This window comes from Trifolium pratense, linkage group LG6, assembly GCF_020283565.1.
Source record: "Trifolium pratense cultivar HEN17-A07 linkage group LG6, ARS_RC_1.1, whole genome shotgun sequence".
Classification (NCBI taxonomy): Eukaryota; Viridiplantae; Streptophyta; class Magnoliopsida; order Fabales; family Fabaceae; genus Trifolium; species Trifolium pratense.
The window spans coordinates 29,491,950-29,512,565 of record NC_060064.1 but is presented as its reverse complement, the minus strand read 5'-3'; the positions used below and the strand labels follow the sequence as shown (position 1 = coordinate 29,512,565).

At 33.8% G+C, this 20,616-nt stretch overlaps 2 protein-coding genes and 1 non-coding gene across 5 annotated transcripts; 2 read left to right on the top strand and 1 right to left on the bottom strand.

Annotated features, from left to right (window-relative positions):
- Nucleotides 1-204: 204 nt before the first annotated feature.
- On the bottom strand, nucleotides 205-8,838 carry LOC123889864. Of its 3 annotated transcripts, XM_045939375.1 has the most exons (8): nucleotides 8,560-8,838; nucleotides 2,984-3,330; nucleotides 2,409-2,609; nucleotides 2,149-2,238; nucleotides 1,967-2,025; nucleotides 1,255-1,405; nucleotides 755-832; nucleotides 205-659 (listed from the first exon to the last, which is right to left on the bottom strand). In XM_045939375.1, the coding sequence occupies exons 2-8, from the start codon at nucleotides 3,299-3,301 to the stop codon at nucleotides 654-656; spliced, it is 903 nt and encodes a 300-aa protein (XP_045795331.1). In that variant the 5' UTR covers nucleotides 3,302-3,330; nucleotides 8,560-8,838; the 3' UTR covers nucleotides 205-653. The 3 variants fall into 3 exon arrangements, with proteins under 3 accessions (XP_045795331.1, XP_045795329.1, XP_045795330.1); XM_045939373.1 differs by having other exon boundaries at nucleotides 205-832; XM_045939374.1 differs by lacking the exon at nucleotides 8,560-8,838 and adding an exon at nucleotides 4,333-5,611 and having other exon boundaries at nucleotides 205-832.
- A 6,538-nt stretch (nucleotides 8,839-15,376) lies between these two features.
- LOC123891704 (protein SIEVE ELEMENT OCCLUSION B) lies at nucleotides 15,377-19,254 on the top strand. The gene is made up of 7 exons (XM_045941609.1): nucleotides 15,377-15,666; nucleotides 16,253-16,357; nucleotides 16,471-16,919; nucleotides 17,093-17,199; nucleotides 17,430-17,572; nucleotides 17,662-18,153; nucleotides 18,385-19,254. Exons 1-7 carry the CDS (start codon nucleotides 15,451-15,453, stop codon nucleotides 19,066-19,068), a joined length of 2,196 nt encoding a protein of 731 aa, XP_045797565.1. The 5' UTR covers nucleotides 15,377-15,450; the 3' UTR covers nucleotides 19,069-19,254.
- A 386-nt stretch (nucleotides 19,255-19,640) lies between these two features.
- Nucleotides 19,641-19,712, top strand: TRNAT-UGU. Its single transcript has one exon. It is a non-coding gene; the product is annotated as a tRNA-Thr (tRNA).
- Nucleotides 19,713-20,616: the final 904 nt, after the last annotated feature.

Below are 20,616 nucleotides of genomic sequence, written 5' to 3'. Positions count from 1 at the left end.
AATTTTTTTTTAAAAAATTTATAGATGATTTATACAATATTCAATTCAACGGTGGATTTTATAAAATTCGTATTCGTTATAGTAGTATTCGTAGCTTGTGCACCAGACTTTCACCATGGACATGGCCATTCATCTGAACATTAAAGAGGTAAGCACAAAATATCAAGGTGAATAGGTGCTTAAATTAAGCTTGAGATTTGCTTATAGAGAAAGAAAGCAAAACTCATATTTCATACTTGATTTTAAGAATAAAGAAAATAACTTATTTTTTTAATCTTTGATAACATTTTGCCTGCTGCAACCTCACCAATCCATCAATCTTTTTATATTTTCATATAAGCTATTAGTGTAACTCTAACGCTCAGAATTTTGAATAGCTATGTTTCATTTGCAAGTCTCAAACTTGAAATGAAGAAAAAGCATACAGAAAATGTACATCTAACAACCATCAACTTTCCTAAACAATCTAAGATCATACAAAATTTACAGTTTCGTGGGGGCATAATTCTCCTGATTGCGTAGATATTCATCTCCCTGCTATCACAAATTGTATATAGGCCATCACTTTTAGAATCTGCAACTGCAACTCTTTCAGTTAGGAAGATATGCAAAATATCGGTGAGTTCCAGGGTGTTTAATGACTTCCATTGAAACTAGGCCTCTTCACAACAAAATCTGCAACTCTTTCAGTTAGGAAGATATGAAAAATATCGGTGAGTTCTAGGGTGTTTAATGACTTCCATTGAAACTAGGCCTCTTCACAACAAGAAAGACTTTTAGCTTTCTCAACAGCTTCAACATAGTAATACAGTCTCCACAGTGTAGCATTGTCCTGCAGAAAATCGGCATCATATCTTATAATGTTAATAATGAAGTTTATAATGCTAATAAATTGACATGCCTCAATCAGTACCATATATTATAAGTTGTTTAAAGTATTGACATACAACTTAAGAAATACAATTAGTACCATAGATTATATAAAAAAATATTGTATACTTTCCAAAATTATTTTTTATTCTATCGTACTACTAATTACAAATTTACAATAATATGACAAATAGATATTAATAATGTTATAATGGTTAAGGGTGTAGTAAAAAAAAAATTTATACTTTTGTTTTGTTGATATTGTAAACTGACATCAAATAGGATAATTTTGCGGAAAAAAATAATATGGGATGGATTATCAAATCAAATTAGTCAACAATTATAAAAATACTAATCACGTTCAGCCCCTAATTAAGGTATTACCTCTTTTTCCAAATCAACCAAGATTTTGTCACAACTTTGGTCTTGTACTGGCCTACTGCGACAAATTATCTCCACAACGCGGTTAAGATTTCCCGCAGGTAGCTTCTGAATTAATCTCTGTAGCTGCTGTTTCTCAATAAGAGTCATTGACCTGTAAATAGACGTCAAAAACTCAGAATGTTAAACAAAATAAGGATCCCATGTTATTACATAAAACACTTTGCCTGTGACAACAAAAGCTTGAAAGAGAAAAAAGATTAACATCATACATAGGCTAGAAAATCTTTTTAGGCTTAAGTTTGGGTCTCCAACACAACAACCACCAAAAGCACTGAATTTAGTGTCGGGTGAGCTACGACGTTTAGACTTTAGACCTTACAGTCAACCCACCGCCACAGTTGGGGATCATTTATCAGATATGCTAACAAAACTACTTGTAGTTCCAAGTTTCAAGATCTCAACCAAGATAAATGCTGAAGATGGCAACTTTACCTTGGATCAGCGAGCACAATCCTTGTAATTTCAACTTCAAACAAACAGTTAATTCTAGCTTATATCTTAATCATTAAGTTATATCAGGGTCTTGAGTTTGTGCAACTCATACTGATCCATATAAATTGACCTATCTATAAATGTACATCTTATATCTTTAACGAAAACAATTCATTACATCGTCAATAGCCTATATCCACTTAAAAGTATAACACCATACCTGCACTTCGACATCACTGCATCAAGAAGCATCTCAAGTTGTTGTTCCATATACCCTAGCTACAAGAAAAACATTAACGCCAATTAGAGATACACACATAATTTCATATATATCAAGTAAAACAAAGAAATGCATTAAATATGATAATCATAGCTTTGAATGGAGAAGTTTAAGAAAATTACTGTTCCATCAAGTTCATCAGAATATTTCTTCACCATCTCTTCAACCTCCACACTATCATTCTCCAATAGGAACTGAAGATCGCCCCTCACCTAAAAATTATGAAAAAGGGATGAAGAATTAAAATAATTTTGTTGCCATTTTAGGCACATTTTCATGCACATTGTTTGTAACTTAGATTAGAATCACAACCACAACATGATTTTGTGTTTACTTTATCAAAACAAAGGAGATATAAAATCAAATTAAATCAAAAGTATACCTTCCTACTGCTTTGGGGATTGGCATCATTAGTTTCTGCAAGAAGGCCTGGCCTAGCTGAAGGAGATGGTGAAGACACCTTTTGCTTTTTACAAGGAACTTGCCGTACATCATCAGATTCCGTATTAGCAAGATTCAAGGATTGTGTTTTACTTCTTAGCCCGGATTTCAAATGGTACATTGTGAAAACAGGGTCCACCACCTGATTTTGTGTTTACAGTCAGCAACATGTCTAAATTCCATAAATTAACTCCTCAAGACAGCAAAGTATGTCGTGTGCCGATTGAAGCACCTAAGCACAGACATAAACTTGAATGAAAAAGGCATTATAATTGATTTATTAGAAATCAAACATTGACATGCAATAATTGCATAAATTCAATCCTCCATCAATGGCATGTACTTTTTTTGTGCTCAAGACATAGGGATCTAAATCTGAGAGGGGCATAGGTGGCCATGTGTTATAAGCTTCTTCATCAATATCACATGATTTGCATAATGTCAAATGTAGTTATCACTTACCATGCTGACAATTTCAACATTTAATAACCAACAGGATCAAGATGCATGACATACCTCATCAACTTCTGATGAAAGAGTAACAGCACTCTGTCTGAGCAATGATTTTAATCTGTCCTTCTCAATGTCTGATAGCCCAGCTCCAACACCATTACTAAACAATGGCCCGGAACAATTATAATTGTGATTAACAAAATTATTTCCTCTCACGCCACATTTATTTCGTGGTAGCTCGGATAATTGGGTTGCGACAGGCAAATCATCCTCATCTCGTGACAATAGATTTACTACTTCAGATGAATAATAGCCAAAGAAATCTGGTCCAACTCTTTCATATTTATCAGAAGCAACCAAACTCCTAGGGAAATTTGACATGGCGAATTTTGAAGCAAAACAAGTACTAACTGCATAAACACAGGACACAATAAAAGGGAAATGAACAAAGACATAAATAATATATGCTTGATGAAAGGGATTCAAAAACCCATCAAAGAGGAAACTAAATTAAATACGGATGGAGAAAAGAAAAGTTAATCCAATCAATTGTTACAAGGAATATTCACATAAATTAACATACTTTGGCAAAAATATTTTCCATTTTGAACATCGGCCACCCACCTTAAGTCTGGGTGGACATGGAAAACTTGCAAAAGGACATAACTTTCAAGCAATAGAAATATGAAAATTCCCTAATTATTGCCTAGTTAGTTAATTCTATGGAACAAGCAATTGGGAAGGACTTTATGTTTTTACCAGTTACATAATAAGTTTGTAAAGTTGTCCAAGACAAATATTCTTTTTTTTTTTTTGAAACACAAGACAAGACAAATATTCTTAATATTCAAAATTGTGGTATTTAGAGTTGGGGCTTCTTAACGCACCCCCTCATGCCAAGCACTATTGGGCTTGGTGCGTGCGTGGATATAAATGGTGGGTGAACCGATAGCGGGTGGCCCTTGGAGAGGCTCCGATACCATTTTATAATTGAGAGTTGGGTCTTCATAACATTTTGCAAATAAACAGTAAATATTCTATTATTATGAGTAATCTTTTATTAGTAATCTGTATTCAGCCCACTCAGCCCACTAGCCTATATAAAACATATTAGTGGTTGTATATTATCAATAAAAAACCGTAGCTGCCTTTATGCGTATTTGTTCCTTCTGCCTTCATTGCAATAAAATTTCCTACTACCTTCATTGCAATTTCAGCAAATAGTAACAAAATCACTGTTCAGATTTTTTTCCCACTGCATTGCAGTTTCAATAAACAGACACACGAATTTGGAGTTGGATTGCTATTTGTGTTCTCCTTATTAACAGTCACATGGCATTAGTCAATATGTCAAACAAGGATTTGTTCCCACTCAACCATGATGAAATAAAGAGGTTGAAATATTTTCTTACTGAATTGGAGACACCAACAACAGTTACTTCTTCTCTTGCATATTCAGGTATGTTTCTGTTTCCACTTTCTCTTGGTAAGTCTCAATTTTCTTTTGGATTTAATGCTTCAGATAAACCTTATAACCAATATTGGATACTCGATTCTGGAGCCACTGACCACATGACACCCATACCCACACACTTTTCCACATATTCACCTTGTCCTAGCAACAAGAAATTGATTCTAAAAAAGATGGAAATGTTGGTGTTGGTGTTGATGTAAGGTGTGGGAAGAATTCAGTATACACAAGGAAAAAGAAGACCATTCCTGAATCTACTCATATCCATGAGTCCGATTCAACATTACATGAGGTAACTTTCCTCGACCCTTCAAACTCTAGTGATTAAATTTTTGAATTTTCTCGTGCTCAAGTACCAAAACCTAGCTCAACCTTACAAAGGGAACCATAATCCAACCTGATAAAACATAAAAACCAAAATCCAGAGAAATAACACCAATACACTCTAAAGATTCACCTCTCCCAATTGCCCATAAGAAAGATACTAGAACCTGCACCAACACTTTAGGGATGTTAATTTGTTATGTAAATAGGGATCCGAATGGAGATTGTCCTGTTTGGGGACCCGAAGATGGGGAATTTTCCCCCGCAAAGATGGGGATGGAGGAAAAAGTTTCCCCGAAGGAGGTTTGGGGATGGTGATGAAATTTTATCCCCCGCCCCGTGAAGACTCCATCCCCAAACACTCTATTAAGTACTTTATATGTCACATTTATTTATATTTTCATACAATATATGCATAAATTTATTTTTTTGTGATATTTATTATTATCATAACTAACAAGACTCACAATATTGCCTTATTTTTTTATTTGTTTTAAGATTAAACTTTTTTTACAAATTGAAAATAATAAGAATTTGATAATTTTTTAATGTTGATGAATCCCCACAGTAATTGTGGGGTGGGGATACAGGTAGAATACTCTTCGAAGCGGGAATGGGGACGGGGATGGAGATCTTTTTAAATGGTGGGGAATTTCATGGTAAAGTACTCCCCGCTCATTCTCCGCCCCGTTGACATCCAAAGAACAGTTATCACATACTCAAAGCCTTCCTCACATGCCATGGATTGGAAAATGCAAGCACTTGATAAGAACAATACTTGGGAATTGGTTTCTCTGCCAAATGGAAAGAAACTCGTAGGGTGCAAATGAGTATACATATTCATTTTAATCTCAGATAGCATCGCGTAGCGCCGACCCCAAAAAATGCTATAGCGGTATAACGGGTAGCGGGATGGCCGCTATTGTGAAGACCAAAAATCCATGTACAAATTAAACATAAATTCCAACTACATAAATACTAAAATATAGAAAATACACGAAATTAAAGAAACTTTCATACTTAATAATTATACTAAATATTGTCATTTAACATCAAAATAGGTTCTAAATAAAAGACTAAATAACATTCCATTAAGTTCTAGAAGTACTCAAAATGACATCCCATCAAAGTAAAGCATAAGCAAGTTCTAAAAGTAAACAAACTGGCAAGCCATTAATGACAAATTCTTTTTTTTTTTTTTACAATATTAATGACAAATTCTAAAACTATGTAAAAGCGGGCTTAGGCCCCCTTTTGTATCCAAAAAAAACTATGTAAAAGCATACTTTCAAAGCGAGCGTTGAAGGAGAAGAGGAGAAGAGCATTGAAGTATTTGAAAAACATTGAAAGAAGAAACGACCGACAAAGAAAAGTAATCATGTGATATGAGAACTTAGGGATATGAGAACTTAGGGCACCAAAGGGGTGCAAAAAAGCCTAAAATACCCCTAACTTTATGATTTATTGCCAAAAATTAGGTTATATTTGGATAGATGGAATGAGATGGAATGGAAATGAATAATGTTCCATTGTTTGGATTTGAAAAATAATCATGGAATTGAACGGAATAGGATGGAATGAATTTCATCCCATACCACCACTTACCTTCAATTTTGTTCCTCTCCTTTTTAAAATATCCAAACAATGGCATGAAAGATTTATTTCATTCCGCTCCATTTCATTCCACTCTATTCCGCTCTGCTCCATTCCATTATATTTCATCAATCCAAACAGAGCTTTAAGGTTCTCATCAATTTTCCCCCCAAAAGGCAATAGCGGCCAGATTCCGCCATGGATCCGCTACGAAAACGCTATTCAGCAGCAAATAGCGGCCACTATTTCTGCTTCTCTAAATAGCAGAAAGCGAACCTGTAGCATAGCAGGGAGGGGTCTGCCGCTACGCTATGCAGCTATAGCGATGCTATTAACATCATAAGGCTGATGGATCTATTGAGAGGTACAAGGCAAGATTGGTAGCTAAAGGGTTCATTCAGACTTATGGAATAGATTATTCAGAGACATTTACTCCAGTTGCAAAAATGAATATTGTCAACGTGATATTATCTTTAGCAACTAATTACAATTGGTACTTGGAGCAATTTGATGTAAAAAATGTCTTTCTTGATGGAGAACTTGAAGAAGAGATCTACATGGATGTACCCACTGGATATCGTGTAGATATTGCCGCCAACAGCGTGTGCAAGTTAAAAAAAAGCTTTATATGAGTAAAGCAATCACTGCGAGCTTGGTTTGGAAGATTCACCGAAGTTATGGCAAGTTTAGCCTTCAAACAAAGACGAAGAGACCATACTCTATTTGTCAAACACTCTGAGTCACAAGGAGTCACATTGTTATTGTTGTATGTGGACGACATTATTGTAAGAGATGATGATGAAGATGAGCAACAAATGTTAAGGCAACACTTAGTCAAAGAATTTGAGATTAATATTTATTCACCAGCTTGAGTGAGAGTGTTATAAATAAATAGAAAATATTCTATTATTATGAGTAATCTTTTATTAGTAATCTGTACTCGGCCCATTAGGTTAGAGTAGCATATATAAAACATATTAATGGTTGTATATTATCAATCAATAACTTTACAATTTTCAATTCTAATATGATATAAGAGTTATCATCTTGAGTCACCCAACATTTATATCCATGCACGAAGCCCAATAGACCTGGGCGTGAGGGGATGTATTGAAAAAATCAAATCCCGCCGCACTAACTAAAGATAAAGTATGACTATATTTTTTAAAGAATGTCATTCATCACCTTACAAGTTGATTTTGTAAAGATGAATTAAACCCAACCTTAAGCAATGAACATATGGAAATTCCCTAATTATGCCTAGTTGGTTAATTATATGGACCCAGCATAGAAAGATTTAAACTTAATTGTATATTTGGTCCATTAAACCCTTACTATTATTTTAGGTTTCAATTTGATCTTTTACATTTGAAAAATTTCAAGGTTGATCTTTAATGCATCTAATCTATAATATGGACTAGATACATTAATTTCTCAATGAATCTGAAAAATAAAGTTTCTCTTATATTAAGGACCGACAAGAGTATACATTTAAGCCTAACACTTATTTTTCAATCTCATTTTCTCTTTCATGATAAGAGAGATAGATTTAGTAAAAGAAACTTTAGTATCTATCTCTTATGAATAAAGAGATTTGGTGGCGCGATGTAAGGAATTTGCACACTAATTAAGAAGTTACTTTTTTTTTTGTCTTGATTTCATGTAAAATTTCCATTACAATTCCTAAAATGGCCTTAAATTTGCATTACAATTCCTAAAATGACCTTAAATTTGCATCGGAACTCAACAATTTATAAGAGTACTTTTGGAATAATAGCATTAAACTTGACTTTGATAACTTTTGTTTATATTTAAGGCCAAATTTTTTTGGTTGACTTTTGCTTTGTTTGCTTAATACAATTGTATCTCCTAAAAATCTCTACTCTCCATAAAATTAATTACTCTCTCACGTCTAATTCTCTCACTCCTTTTTCACCATTTTTCTTCCTTCACTTCTTCCTCTTTTCCCAACATTCTTTCTCTCAATAATCTCTCACGTAATTCTCTCTCAATTTGTCTCCTCTTTCTCCATTATTTTCACTTCACCACTCTCTCCTTTCCCATCATTCTTTCTCCCAAATAAGGTCGACAAGTAGTTGAAACCCAAACGTTCAAATTACACAATCTAAACCGTTCCACACACCAATTCCATAAAGAAGAGATCCAAATCCATTAAAAAAAATTCAAAATAAAATCAAAAGGAGATGAATAAGAGAAAAAGAAAAAAACTAGAGATATTGCATGTACGTACCAGGAAGTGTAGATCTGAACAGCTGCGACCCAAATAGATCGTTGGTGTGTGTTGCCTATGGCAAGAACGGCGATCTTACCGGAAATGGCACCGGAAACGCATAATCGCGCCCCTTGACTTTGTTAACTTTCTATCGATTCTGCGCTTTCTTTGGCGGTTGAGTTGAGGCGGCGGGGGCAATTTGGTTGTGGGAGAAGGTGAGTTTTGTGTATTATCTCTTAGGGTTTCAAGTTTTTGTTGCACTTAAAATGGATGTTTGTTTATTTTTGGTAAAAGAGAAAGGTTTGACCTCAATTTAAAAGAAAAAAATGAATTGGGCTTAAACTAAAAGTCCAATTTTTTTTTTTTTTTAAAATTACATCGTTCTTTATCTTTTTTATTTGTAACACTTTGATTATTTATTTTTTATTTGTAATATATAAGTCATTTATCTTTAAAACATGTACAATCATGTCTTTTTTTTCTTCTATTTTTTTTTTTTTTGCAAAAATATTTTATATAAAAATCTTAATTTTTAAAAATAAAAAAAAATAAAAATGTAAGAATGTTCATCTTCAAAAGTAATTCAGATATATTAATAAGAGATCCAACTCTCTCTTTACCCAGATATGTTTCATGTACTCAGATCTTCCAAATTCATTCCATCATTGGTGACATCATTTTCATGATAGAATAAGATCTCTCATGTACCCATATCTATTTAATAAAATCCATACGATAGAAACGAGTTAAACAAACTCATATCTATTTCATGTACCCAATGATGACATCCTCTTCAATTTCTTGTCCCAAACGAAAAATTCTTCTTCTGTTGATACTATTTGTAGATGTATTTGAGAAGAAATTAATTTTGGGTTAAGGATGACGATGAACATATGAAGATGATGAGAATGTATGGAGATGATGATGAACACATTAATTTTCTGGGTTTTTCATAATTTTAATAAAAGAAAAACATTTTAAAATATAATATAATCCCATTTTAAAAATAAATTATTATTTATAATCCTACATGGCAATGTCATCTCAGCATTATTTATAATTCGTTATGCAATTGAACTGGTTAGAAAATTGGAAAAAGCGAACAAAAACTTATTATATAACCGATAAAAATCAACAGTTTAGAGCTATCAAAAAAAATATATCAACAGTTGTTTTGACGATTTGAGAGGTTAGATCATATTTATTAAAACGAGAATAGTAAAATATAGAGACTTTATTGACCCACCATGAGAATACTACATAATTTGTTATGTAAGTGTCATTAGATATTCTCAATGATAATGGTGTATAACATTATTCAATATGAAGCCATTATATGGACCCTAGATGTGGAGTTGAGTGTTCAGTTGTCGTTCAAACGTTATTGCCCGTAAGAGGATGACTATAAAGTTGGTTAATGGCTACTCCGATCCACAAATCATAATGAGGGACGAGAGTGACCTAGATGAAATTTTTCCCCTCATATGTAGTCCTCGTGATAGAATACGACTGCAAGATGTGTGGCCACACCGAACTAAATCAATGTGAGATATTATTTGTTACTAATTATATTATGGGATCAAGAAACATAATATTGGACTATACAAAGGTGACACATGCAATTTATGATGTGTGTTCAATATAGATATAAGAACAAATAAGTAATTAGACACACTTTTTTTTGTGTGTACTTATACACACATTCGTTATCAAGGAAAGTTTTGTCATATAACATAACAATGTCGTCTATGAATGTCAACAGGGCGGGGAATGAGCGGAGAATACTTTACCACACAATTTTCCACCATTTAAAATAATCTCCATCCATGTTCCCATTCTCCACTTTGTAGAGTATTCTACCTCAATCTCCATCCCCGTAGATTCCCACAGTTCCCGCGGGGATCCATCAACATTAAAAAATTATTAAATTTTAATTATTTTTAATCAAGGTTATAGTTGTCAAAAATAGTTAAATCTTAAAACAAATAAAAAATTAAGACAATATTATTGTGGGTCTTGTGACTTGTGACAATAATAAATATCACATAAAAATAAATTTATGCACAAATTGTGTGAAAATATAAATAAATATGACATATAAAGTACTTTACTTAAATATACACATATGAATGCTATTTTAATAAAGTGTTCGGGTACAGAGACTCTGCGGGGTGAGGGATAAAATCCCAACCCACCCCTAAACCTTATTTGGTGAAAAATTCTCTGTCTTCGGGTCCCTGAATGGGGCAATCTCTACGGAAATCCCCATTTACAGATCAAACTGGCATCCCTATCTCGTGCTTGGGTAGTGACGACGTGTGTGTGAGGCCTACGACTAACGAGGGCGAAAGTGATAACCGGTGCACAAGGCATATGTATAGACAATGAGAGAAGAGTGACTTTCTGGGAAGTTCATAGAAAGTGTGCTTTTTTAGTACAAAGCACACTGAAAAAACACGTGTTGATTTGTGAGGACAATCAACAATTCTTAACGCAGACTGGAATGTTACAAATGGTATCACATTAGACCTCTCCAGGTACGATGTGGTTCGAGGACGAACTAGGCAGAAACTAGCGGGAATGTGATGCCTACGACTAACGAGGAGTGATCGCCGGTGCATATATATAAGGCATGTATAGTTGTGTAGGACAACTGTCATTTAAAAACCGTCAAAAATTGTTCGCTCTAATCTTGACTTGCTGTTTGAATTTGAATTTTTGTGAGTATTTTACGCGCTTGTCCTTTATCTTTCAAATACGTTATTGAACTATATATATTTTGAAATCTAGCTGATTTTCAAATTCCTTATAAAATTTTGCATATAATAACTGAAAATACACCCAGGAAGTAGAAACTTTACAACTAAACCTTATTAAGGAGAGCAAATTAGTTTATATATGTTTTGCAAATCAAGTCATTATCAGTTCATTATATAAACACCACTAATCTTCTTTGAGTTGTAAAGTCTAGTTTGAAGAGGCTATGCCCTAAAGATTGAAACGGTTCAGAATTTAGGAGACGTTTCAAGCATCTTATTGGATAATTTCATAGACTGTGAGGACACTGGACAAGAAACATTGTGTCACAACTTGAAGGGCTACCTACAAAGGGAAGATATGAACTAGACCTAAGTTTGAAAGACTTCAACTTAGAAGAATTTGCGTAAGGGAAAAAACATACAGGACAATACATTCATATAAAATGTCTTTGACTTTTGCATGAATCAATTGATCCATTTTACACTAAATTCTGTTTTTCTTTCAGTTTGTTTCAAATCAAAGACGTGTCCAACTCTCTAGATTATAATCAATCTTCATCTTATTAATAAATTCAAATCAAATGCATAAAAACCAACATTTTGTTATTTAAGAGAATGATTCAAATCAAGGATTGTTTTGAATTGAATCAAAGCCTGTTTTCAGCCTAGATTCACATTCAAAGATCATTCGTACGTCAAGGGCTAAAGATCATTCGTACGTCAAGGGCTAAATATCATTAGATAGTGACATGAACAATTAGATATAACTAAGCATTTTTAAATTTTTCAAAACAAAAGTTCAAAACACAACAAAATTTATGAAAATATAATAGAATAAATAGTATATAACACCAAAACTTTAGTAGAAACAAAAAACTGTATGCAAACTTCTCCAAGGCAAACTTCAAATTTGTATGGCAAAACTTGATTCATAATCTGTTGGTGTAACCATATTCATCTTATCAAATACTTTCCTCCACTTTTCAAAATGCAGCAAAAACAACATAATTAGCAAACTATTATTGTGTTCCCCCCGAAGATCAACAAGACAATGTTGGCATAAATTGTTAATCATCAAAAAGAAACTTACTTTAAACAAGTTGAAACCAAGCTTTCAACATAATCCTTGGAAAGAAACAACGTTACTTTATTGGTAATTCGAGTTTTTTCTACCGTATTATCTCTCAAATTATAGAGAATTGCTTGATCACCTACATTCGACGTCAATATCAATGTATCGCCATTCCCAGAAAGATATAATGGGAACAAGGTTGATTGCAAACGAACATTATAAACAATTCGAAGAGTGTGATAACTAATTTTGAGGAATTGAATCCATGACTCTTGAACTCCAAATTGTTTCATCTGCCATATAATTAAATCCTTTCCATTGAAATCATGAGAAAAGCAAAGGGAGTCCATCAACACAAAAAGATTTGGCCGAACAACCGGCACTTTATAAAAGCCCCGAGGGGGAAGCAATTGAAGATATGTCTCTTTACTTAAAACCAGTACTCTGCATTATTAAAGGTCAATAAGCAGAGCAATCCATTGTAGGAACCAACGGGACAGATGTATCCATGTTCGTCGAAGTAAGGGTCGTTGGCGATGGTGAGGGATGTATTCTCCAATAAACGATGCATGGGGACATGTGAAACTACCCTTAACTTATGATTGTTTGTGTTTGAGAATATTGCCACGTGCTTGTTTCTTGCAGACTGCTTAAGGTGTAGGTTGACGAATGTGGGATCGTCGGAGATTAGGGTTTTCCATGATTTACATATGCACTTAAGTCGCATCAGAGATCTTACCGGAAGTAATGATAAAACTTCAGTGATAAGTTCATCAGGGAGGAAGACAGGCAACATTTGAGTGCCGTTCTGACAGGTTTGAAGGAAGAGTAGAGTTCACAAGGTAACAATGAATGAATGGTAGAAGGCTAAAAACAAAAAAAAAAAACCCTAAACTAACTAATTGTATATATTTTTTTGTTGTATCTCTTTTCTACCAAAAAAATAAAAATAAAAGATTAAACAAGCTTTAAATATTTTTTGGTCATAATTTTTTTTCTTGAGACAAGTATAGATTCTATTCTACAACAATTTTTGGGATGATTTAGTTTCTAAAAATTTTAAAATCCAAACTCTAGTAAATTTTTAGAGTAAATTACAATTTCCTCCCTTGCAAGAAGCTTGAATTACACACCTCTCACATTTGTAAAAATGAAGATGCTCGTTAACTATTTCAAACAATGATGTATGTCATCGCTAGAATTTTAAATATTTTTTAAGTATTAGACCACTTTCAAATTACTCGTAGAATTTACCATAAAGATATATTTTATTTTATGAAAATTTCAAAATTTAGAATATATTTTACTATTTAAAAGTTAAACACTTGAATTTACATTAAATGTCACTTCAAATATAATGCAAATTTAATATTTTAATATTTTTTAAAACAGATTGAGTTTCTAACTTTATTGGTTTAATTAGAATAAAAAACTTGTTACCAAACTATATTTTAAGTTTGAATGGGTTAGTTCAAATTCGATTAATATATACTACGCTTTTATTTTGTAGTTTCTCTTACTGATTTCTGTCCGTCTTGTGCGAAGATCTAATTATTATTAATAATATATTTGCTGTTAAAAAAAATTTAAATTTGATTAAAGTTCAGGTTGAATTGATTTAAGTCACTAGATTAAACGGAACACCATAAACCCATAAACATCCATAATATGGGGATTAATATTCATATTTTATTAAAAGTGCAAGCGTGATCTTTTTGTCCTTTCTATTTTAGATTATGGCATAAATATTCTAAACTGAAGTTGCAAGTAAAAAAAGTATTATCACACAATCTTCAACACAATTCCTGTATATTACCGCGAATTGAATATTACACTTGTCCCTCATTTTGTGAACAATGAAGCTTGTAAAAAAATGTAAGAAAGCAGGTAGACAAGATTTTGTCACAAAAAAAAAAGTTTTACATTGCTTGTAAATCAAGGCTAAACACCCATACTCTAGTAACCACAGAGACATCTTTTAATTAAGGACAAACCGTGAGAGTTTACGCAGAATATCTAAAGCGGACAATACTTTAAAAAAAACAGTGCAGCAAACTTGAAATTGGAACATTGGCGCTACATGGTAGTCGAGGTCATTAGTCATGTACAAGGACTAACAAACCCTTTAACACCAAAAAATCTCACATTTGCTCGAAAGCGGAGGCTAGGGCCTAAGCAAGGTTTTAAATTGCGGTCGCGGATGCGGTTGTTGCGAATGCGGTCATTGCGGTTGCTACAACGCGCAATGTGGTTGTTGCGGTGTGAATCATTTTGAAATTTCACAAGCTATATAAAATGAAACTACTATGTAACTAAATTATTTATACATCATTGCATAGTCTTTGTTTATTCCATAAACAATAATTTGAATGTATTTAAAAATACACGGTTGAGAGATTGTTAAAAGTAAGTTTTTTCATTAATTTGACACAAATTAGGATTGAAGTTCATAAATTTTATTTTTTGGTGAGAAAATTTGAACGAATATCGCCGAAAACATCTGATGCCGCTTCCGATGCGGTTGTGATGCGGTTACGATGCGGTTCACACCGCAATTGCGGTGACTAATGCATCAGCAATACTGCGGCCGCAATTGCGGATGCGGACCGCAATTTAAAACCTTGGGCCTAAGTATAGTTTATAAATACCTACACTTATCTTGAGAAGTGTCTTTTAACTAAAGACAAAATCATGAAGACTTACAAAACTCAAAACGGACAATATTTTAGAAAAATAATGTCGTGGACATGAGATCAGAACAATTTAAAATCCAAAAGCCTTGCAGCATAATTTGATAATCTATATTGCAACTTTATTGTTTTGTCCCTGCAAGAGTTGTTGATTAGATTTGGTACATACTAAAGTGAAGAAATTAAAATATAGAAAATAGAAGCTTGTAACTTTCTTCCACTTAATATTCCAAGAACTTAATTATGGTGAAAGAAAGGAAGTTGATTCAGTTAAACTTTATTCCTTTCTAGCTATTATATGTACACCTATCACATTCCATTTGAAAATAGAACTTCACCATCATTAACATTCTTCACTTTCTTTTTGTTTTTCCTTTTGTTAATCAAAATGACTAGTATTGGCAAGTTAGGTGCTATGCAACAACTAATGAAAGGTGGAAAAATGATGCCAGCAAATGCAATATCTGATGATAGCATTTTGGTGAAAAAAATAGTATCAGATCATAATCCTGAGGGACTTGATTATGATGTTAAGCCACTTCTTCAGATTGTTGAAGATATTCTTAGACTTTCCACCCTCAGAAGTTCTGAACATGCTTCAATGGTATGATTCTAATGGCTAAATATTATAGTAACTTTAATTTTTAAGTATAGTTTGCTATCTGTTGGATTTCATGTGTGACTGATTAAGTCCCACATCGCTTATGGACCTAATGCCTTATAAAAAATAGCTTATGCAAATAAATATGTTTTTATGTTAATACATAATTAAGTTGTCTTCATAAGCTATTTTTTTCCTCCATAAACTATCTTGACAAGCTTATAATAATACATAAAAGCTTATTTATTGGTATAAGCTGTTTCGCATAAGCTCAAAATGAGTCAATCCAAACGGGCCCTTAATGGCTAAAGATTTTGGGTAGAGATGTGGCGTCCCCCTTTCTTGTGGTCCTGAAGCATTGACTAGTTATTTCTCCTAACACTCCCTCGGACTCCCCAACAAGTGGTATAGAGTTGTGGTTTGGCTGATCCTTATCATTTACGTAAATTTGAGAGACTAAATTTACTGACCCGTATAATTTTAAGGACTAAATTGTTGATTTACTCTCTATTTAATGCATGTCCATATTTGTATGTGATTTTCATATATCATTTCATATATCATGTGATTAACTTGTAGTTTCTTTCAGGGTGAACTTTCACATGTTGAACAAGTTGAAGACAGAAATCACCTTCCTGCCTACACAAACATGCTGGAGGCTTTGTCTGTTAAGATTGATCGAATTTCTTGCGAGGTGATAAAAAATTGCGTAAACGATTAAAATTTTTGTTGCTAGAACATCATCTGCATTTATGTTTTTTCATCAATATAACAAATTAACTATACAAAGGCAACATGAAATTTCAGATATCCTACAAGATTCTTTCTGGTGTAGATGCACACTCAACAACAGTTTCAATATTTGAGATGCTTACAATCTACAAATGGGATGTTAAGTTAGTCCTAGCCTTAGCTGCATTTGCTCTTAACTATGGTGAATTTTGGCTTCTTGCTCATATTCACGACACAAACCAACTTGCAAAATCAATGGCAATTCTTAAGCAGTTACCTGGCATCATGGAGCATTCGAGCTCGCTAAAACCACGATTTGATACGCTTAATGAACTAGTAAATGTCATATTGGAGGTCACCAAGTGTGTTATAGAGTTCAATGATCTGCCAACTCAATACATTGCACAAGATGTATCAGCCTACACAAGTGCTTATAATCATATACCAATAGCTTCCTACTGGTGTATTAGAAGTATTGTCGCTTGTGCAGCTCAGATTACAAGCCTCACTACACTTGGTTACGAGTATGTTTTTCCGGTCATTTCTCAATATTTTTATGTTTGTTACACACCTTTAGACTAAAGATAAGGATTTTAAATTTTGTTATGGTCTTATAAACAAAGTTACAAGTATCATTCATTATACCTAGCTGCTAAATAGCATAGTTTAATATGACAGATGATCAATATGGTTTCAGGATCTTCACCTCGAATGATGCTTGGGAGCTTTCAACATTGGCTTTCAAGCTCAGAAGTATAGTCGAACATCTCAGAAAGCAACTGGATAGCTGCCACAAACACATTGGTAGGCCACTTAAATTTTATGTTCAATTGGAACTGTACTTACATCTGCACACGTGCGCGCAGCGGGCGCACATACATATAGTTCATGCATGAGAAGTGATGAGATTCATATATGGCAATTGAATCATGCGCGATTGTCAACATAATCTAATTTAAAAGCTAATCATGCTTATCGCTCGTCGATTCATCCATCTAAGCAATGTTCTAATTTAAGATGGTCAATGAATGCAGAGAAAAAGATGGATGCTGAAGCTTATGGAATGTTACGCGATTTATTTTCGACACCACACACTGACAACATGAAGATCATCAAGGCTTTAATTTATTCACATGATGACATTTTGCCTCTATACGATGGTGTTACGAAGAAAAGGGTTTGCTTTTCTAACACTAATAATACCTAAATGATGCATTACTAGTTGATACTAATACTAATATATGATTAATTAATGCAAACAAACAGGCTAGTCTTGAGGCACTGAGAAGGAAGAATGTGCTACTTCTATTTTCAGGCCTAGAGTTCTCGACCGACGAGCTTCTAATACTCGAACAAATCTATAACGAATCAAAGGCACATGCACCGAGACAGGAAAACCGATATGAACTAGTTTGGATCCCGATTGTGGATCAAACTTCTGAATGGACAGACCAAAAGCAAATCCAATTTGAGCATCTAAGAGAGAGTATGCCTTGGTATTCAGTGTATCATCCTTCACTGATAAGCAAGGCAGTGGTTTGGTTCATACAGAGTGAATGGAAATACAAGAATAAGCCGATTCTTGTGGTTTTGGATCCTCTAGGGAGGGTTGCTTGCCCTAATGCTATTCACATGATGTGGATTTGGGGAAGTGCTGCTTTTCCTTTTACAAGTTATAAAGAAGAAACTCTTTGGAAGGATGAGACTTGGAGACTTGAATTGCTTGTGGATGGCATTGACTCGGAAATATTGAATTGGGTAAGCTTCTAATACTCGTAACCATCCATTTCCTAAGTGGCCTGGTAATCCAAAGTTCGGTCAGGAGATAAATAAAGTCTGGTCAATGATTGTTTAGACTTTGCAAGATAGTCCAAAATGCAAATTCGAAACATAGACGATATGCAACTGCGTTATGATTGCAGGCAATAAATTCCCCTATTACATATACTATTTTGAAACTAATCAATATTTTAAATTTTGATTCCACAGATTAAGGAAGGAAAATACATTTTCTTATACGGAGGAGATGACCCCGATTGGATAAGGAGATTTGTGAAAGAAGCCCGAAAAGTAGCACAGGTGACAAAGACACCGCTGGAGATGGTATACGTAGGAAAAAGCAACAAGCGAGATCAAGTACAAAGAGTATCTGACACCATAATCCGCGAAAATCTCTACACTCACAGCTGGTCAGAACAAAGCATGATATGGTTCTTCTGGACACGTCTCCAAAGTATGCTATTCTCCAAAATCCAACTGAAACAAGTCGATGAAAATGATATCGTTATGCAAGAAATCAAGAAGCTTCTTAGCTATGATAAACAAGGCGGATGGATTGTTCTAGCAAGAGGGTCACAGATTGTAGTGAATGGACATGCTGCAACTGGTTTACAAACTTTGTCTGAGTATGATCTTATGTGGAAAGAACATGCTGAAAAGGATGGGTTTGAAACAGCTTTTAAGGAACATTATGGGAAACTTCATTCAGTTGCAAATCCTTGTTGTAGATTTGAGTTCTCACATTCAATGGGGAGGATACCTGATAGACTCACTTGCCCCGAGTGTCGCCGGAATATGCATGTGCTAACTACTTTTCAGTGCTGCCATGATGATAATGTTGATGAGGATTTTTTTGTTAGCAGTGTTATTCCTCCTAGTACTACTACTAACTAATTGATCATTTGTTGTTTTATTAATTATTTTGGTTTTGTTGTTCATGGTTCTATGCAGTTTATTGCAAAGTTTTTAATGTTTGTGTGTTTGTTTTAATCATGGATCATGTAATAAATTTGTCCAAAGGTCTTGTTGTATGAGCTGTAGTACATTGGATGATCAATAAAGTTACTTGATTCACAATACAAGAACTATGAAGCACGAAAACAGAAATGAAAACCGGACACACGGACACAACACTGATACGGACACGTTGACATCAATAAGATTCATTCATTTAATCACGTGTGTCAGTATTATATAGGTGTCAGATACTGACACGTGTCAAACACCAGACACGTCTTCGATCAGAAGTGTCAGTGCTACAATGATATTTAAGAAAATAGATGAGAGTGATTAAATGTCCTAATTGATGCGTGAGACAAAAATGTCTAAATTTTCAAGGTCTAAATTAGTGAGACTGAATATTTAGATAAATAAATAAATAAAAACCAAAATTTACTCTCTTAGATGTTGTCAAAATTCTTTAGTGTTAAAGTACAAATAAAGTATATTGAAATCAAACAACATCTGCCCCTATAGCTCAGTGGTAGAGCGCCAGTCTTGTAAACTGGAGGTCTGTAGTTCGATCCTGCATGGGGGCAGATTATTCTTTTTGTTTCTTTTTTGCCCTTCAATCAGTAAAGATGATTCCTTCCTTTTTGGCTTGCATAGTTCAAACTTCAAAGAGTTCCAAAACCTTCATTTAGAACATAATTGTACTGGAAAAGGGGTTCAGGAAATGGATATTTTACAAATTATTTTAAAGAAATTCATGGATATTGTTCTGGTAAAACTCAAAAGGGGGTTGTATTATTGATTAAATGGTGTGATTACACTTGGTTTAATCCCAACAACCCTGGGAATTTTATAAGTCAGATCCAGATCCCTTTACAAATGAAGGTGTGGAACTATTTATAGGCCGCTAAGTCTTCTTCTCCAAGCTAAGGTTCCTTTTATAAGTCAGATCCAGATCCCTTTACAAATGAAGGTGTGGAACTATTTATAGGCCGCTAAGTCTTCTTTTTGTTTCTTTTTTGCCCTTCAATCAGTAAAGATGATTCCTTCCTTTTTGGCTTGCATAGTTCAAACTTCAAAGAGTTCCAAAACCTTCATTTAGAACATAATTGTACTAGAAAAGGGGTTCAGGAAATGGATATTTTACAAATTATTTTAAAGAAATTCATGGATATTGTTCTGGTAAAACTCAAAAGGGGGTTGTATTATTGATTAAATGGTGTGATTACACTTGGTTTAATCCCAACAACCCTGGGAATTTTATAAGTCAGATCCAGATCCCTTCATTTAGAACATAATTGTACTGGAAAAGGGGTTCAGGAAATGGATATTTTACAAATTATTTTAAAGAAATTCATGGATATTGTTCTGGTAAAACTCAAAAGGGGGTTGTATTATTGATTAAATGGTGTGATTACACTTGGTTTAATCCCAACAACCCTGGGAATTTTATAAGTCAGATCCAGATCCCTTTACAAATGAAGGTGTGGA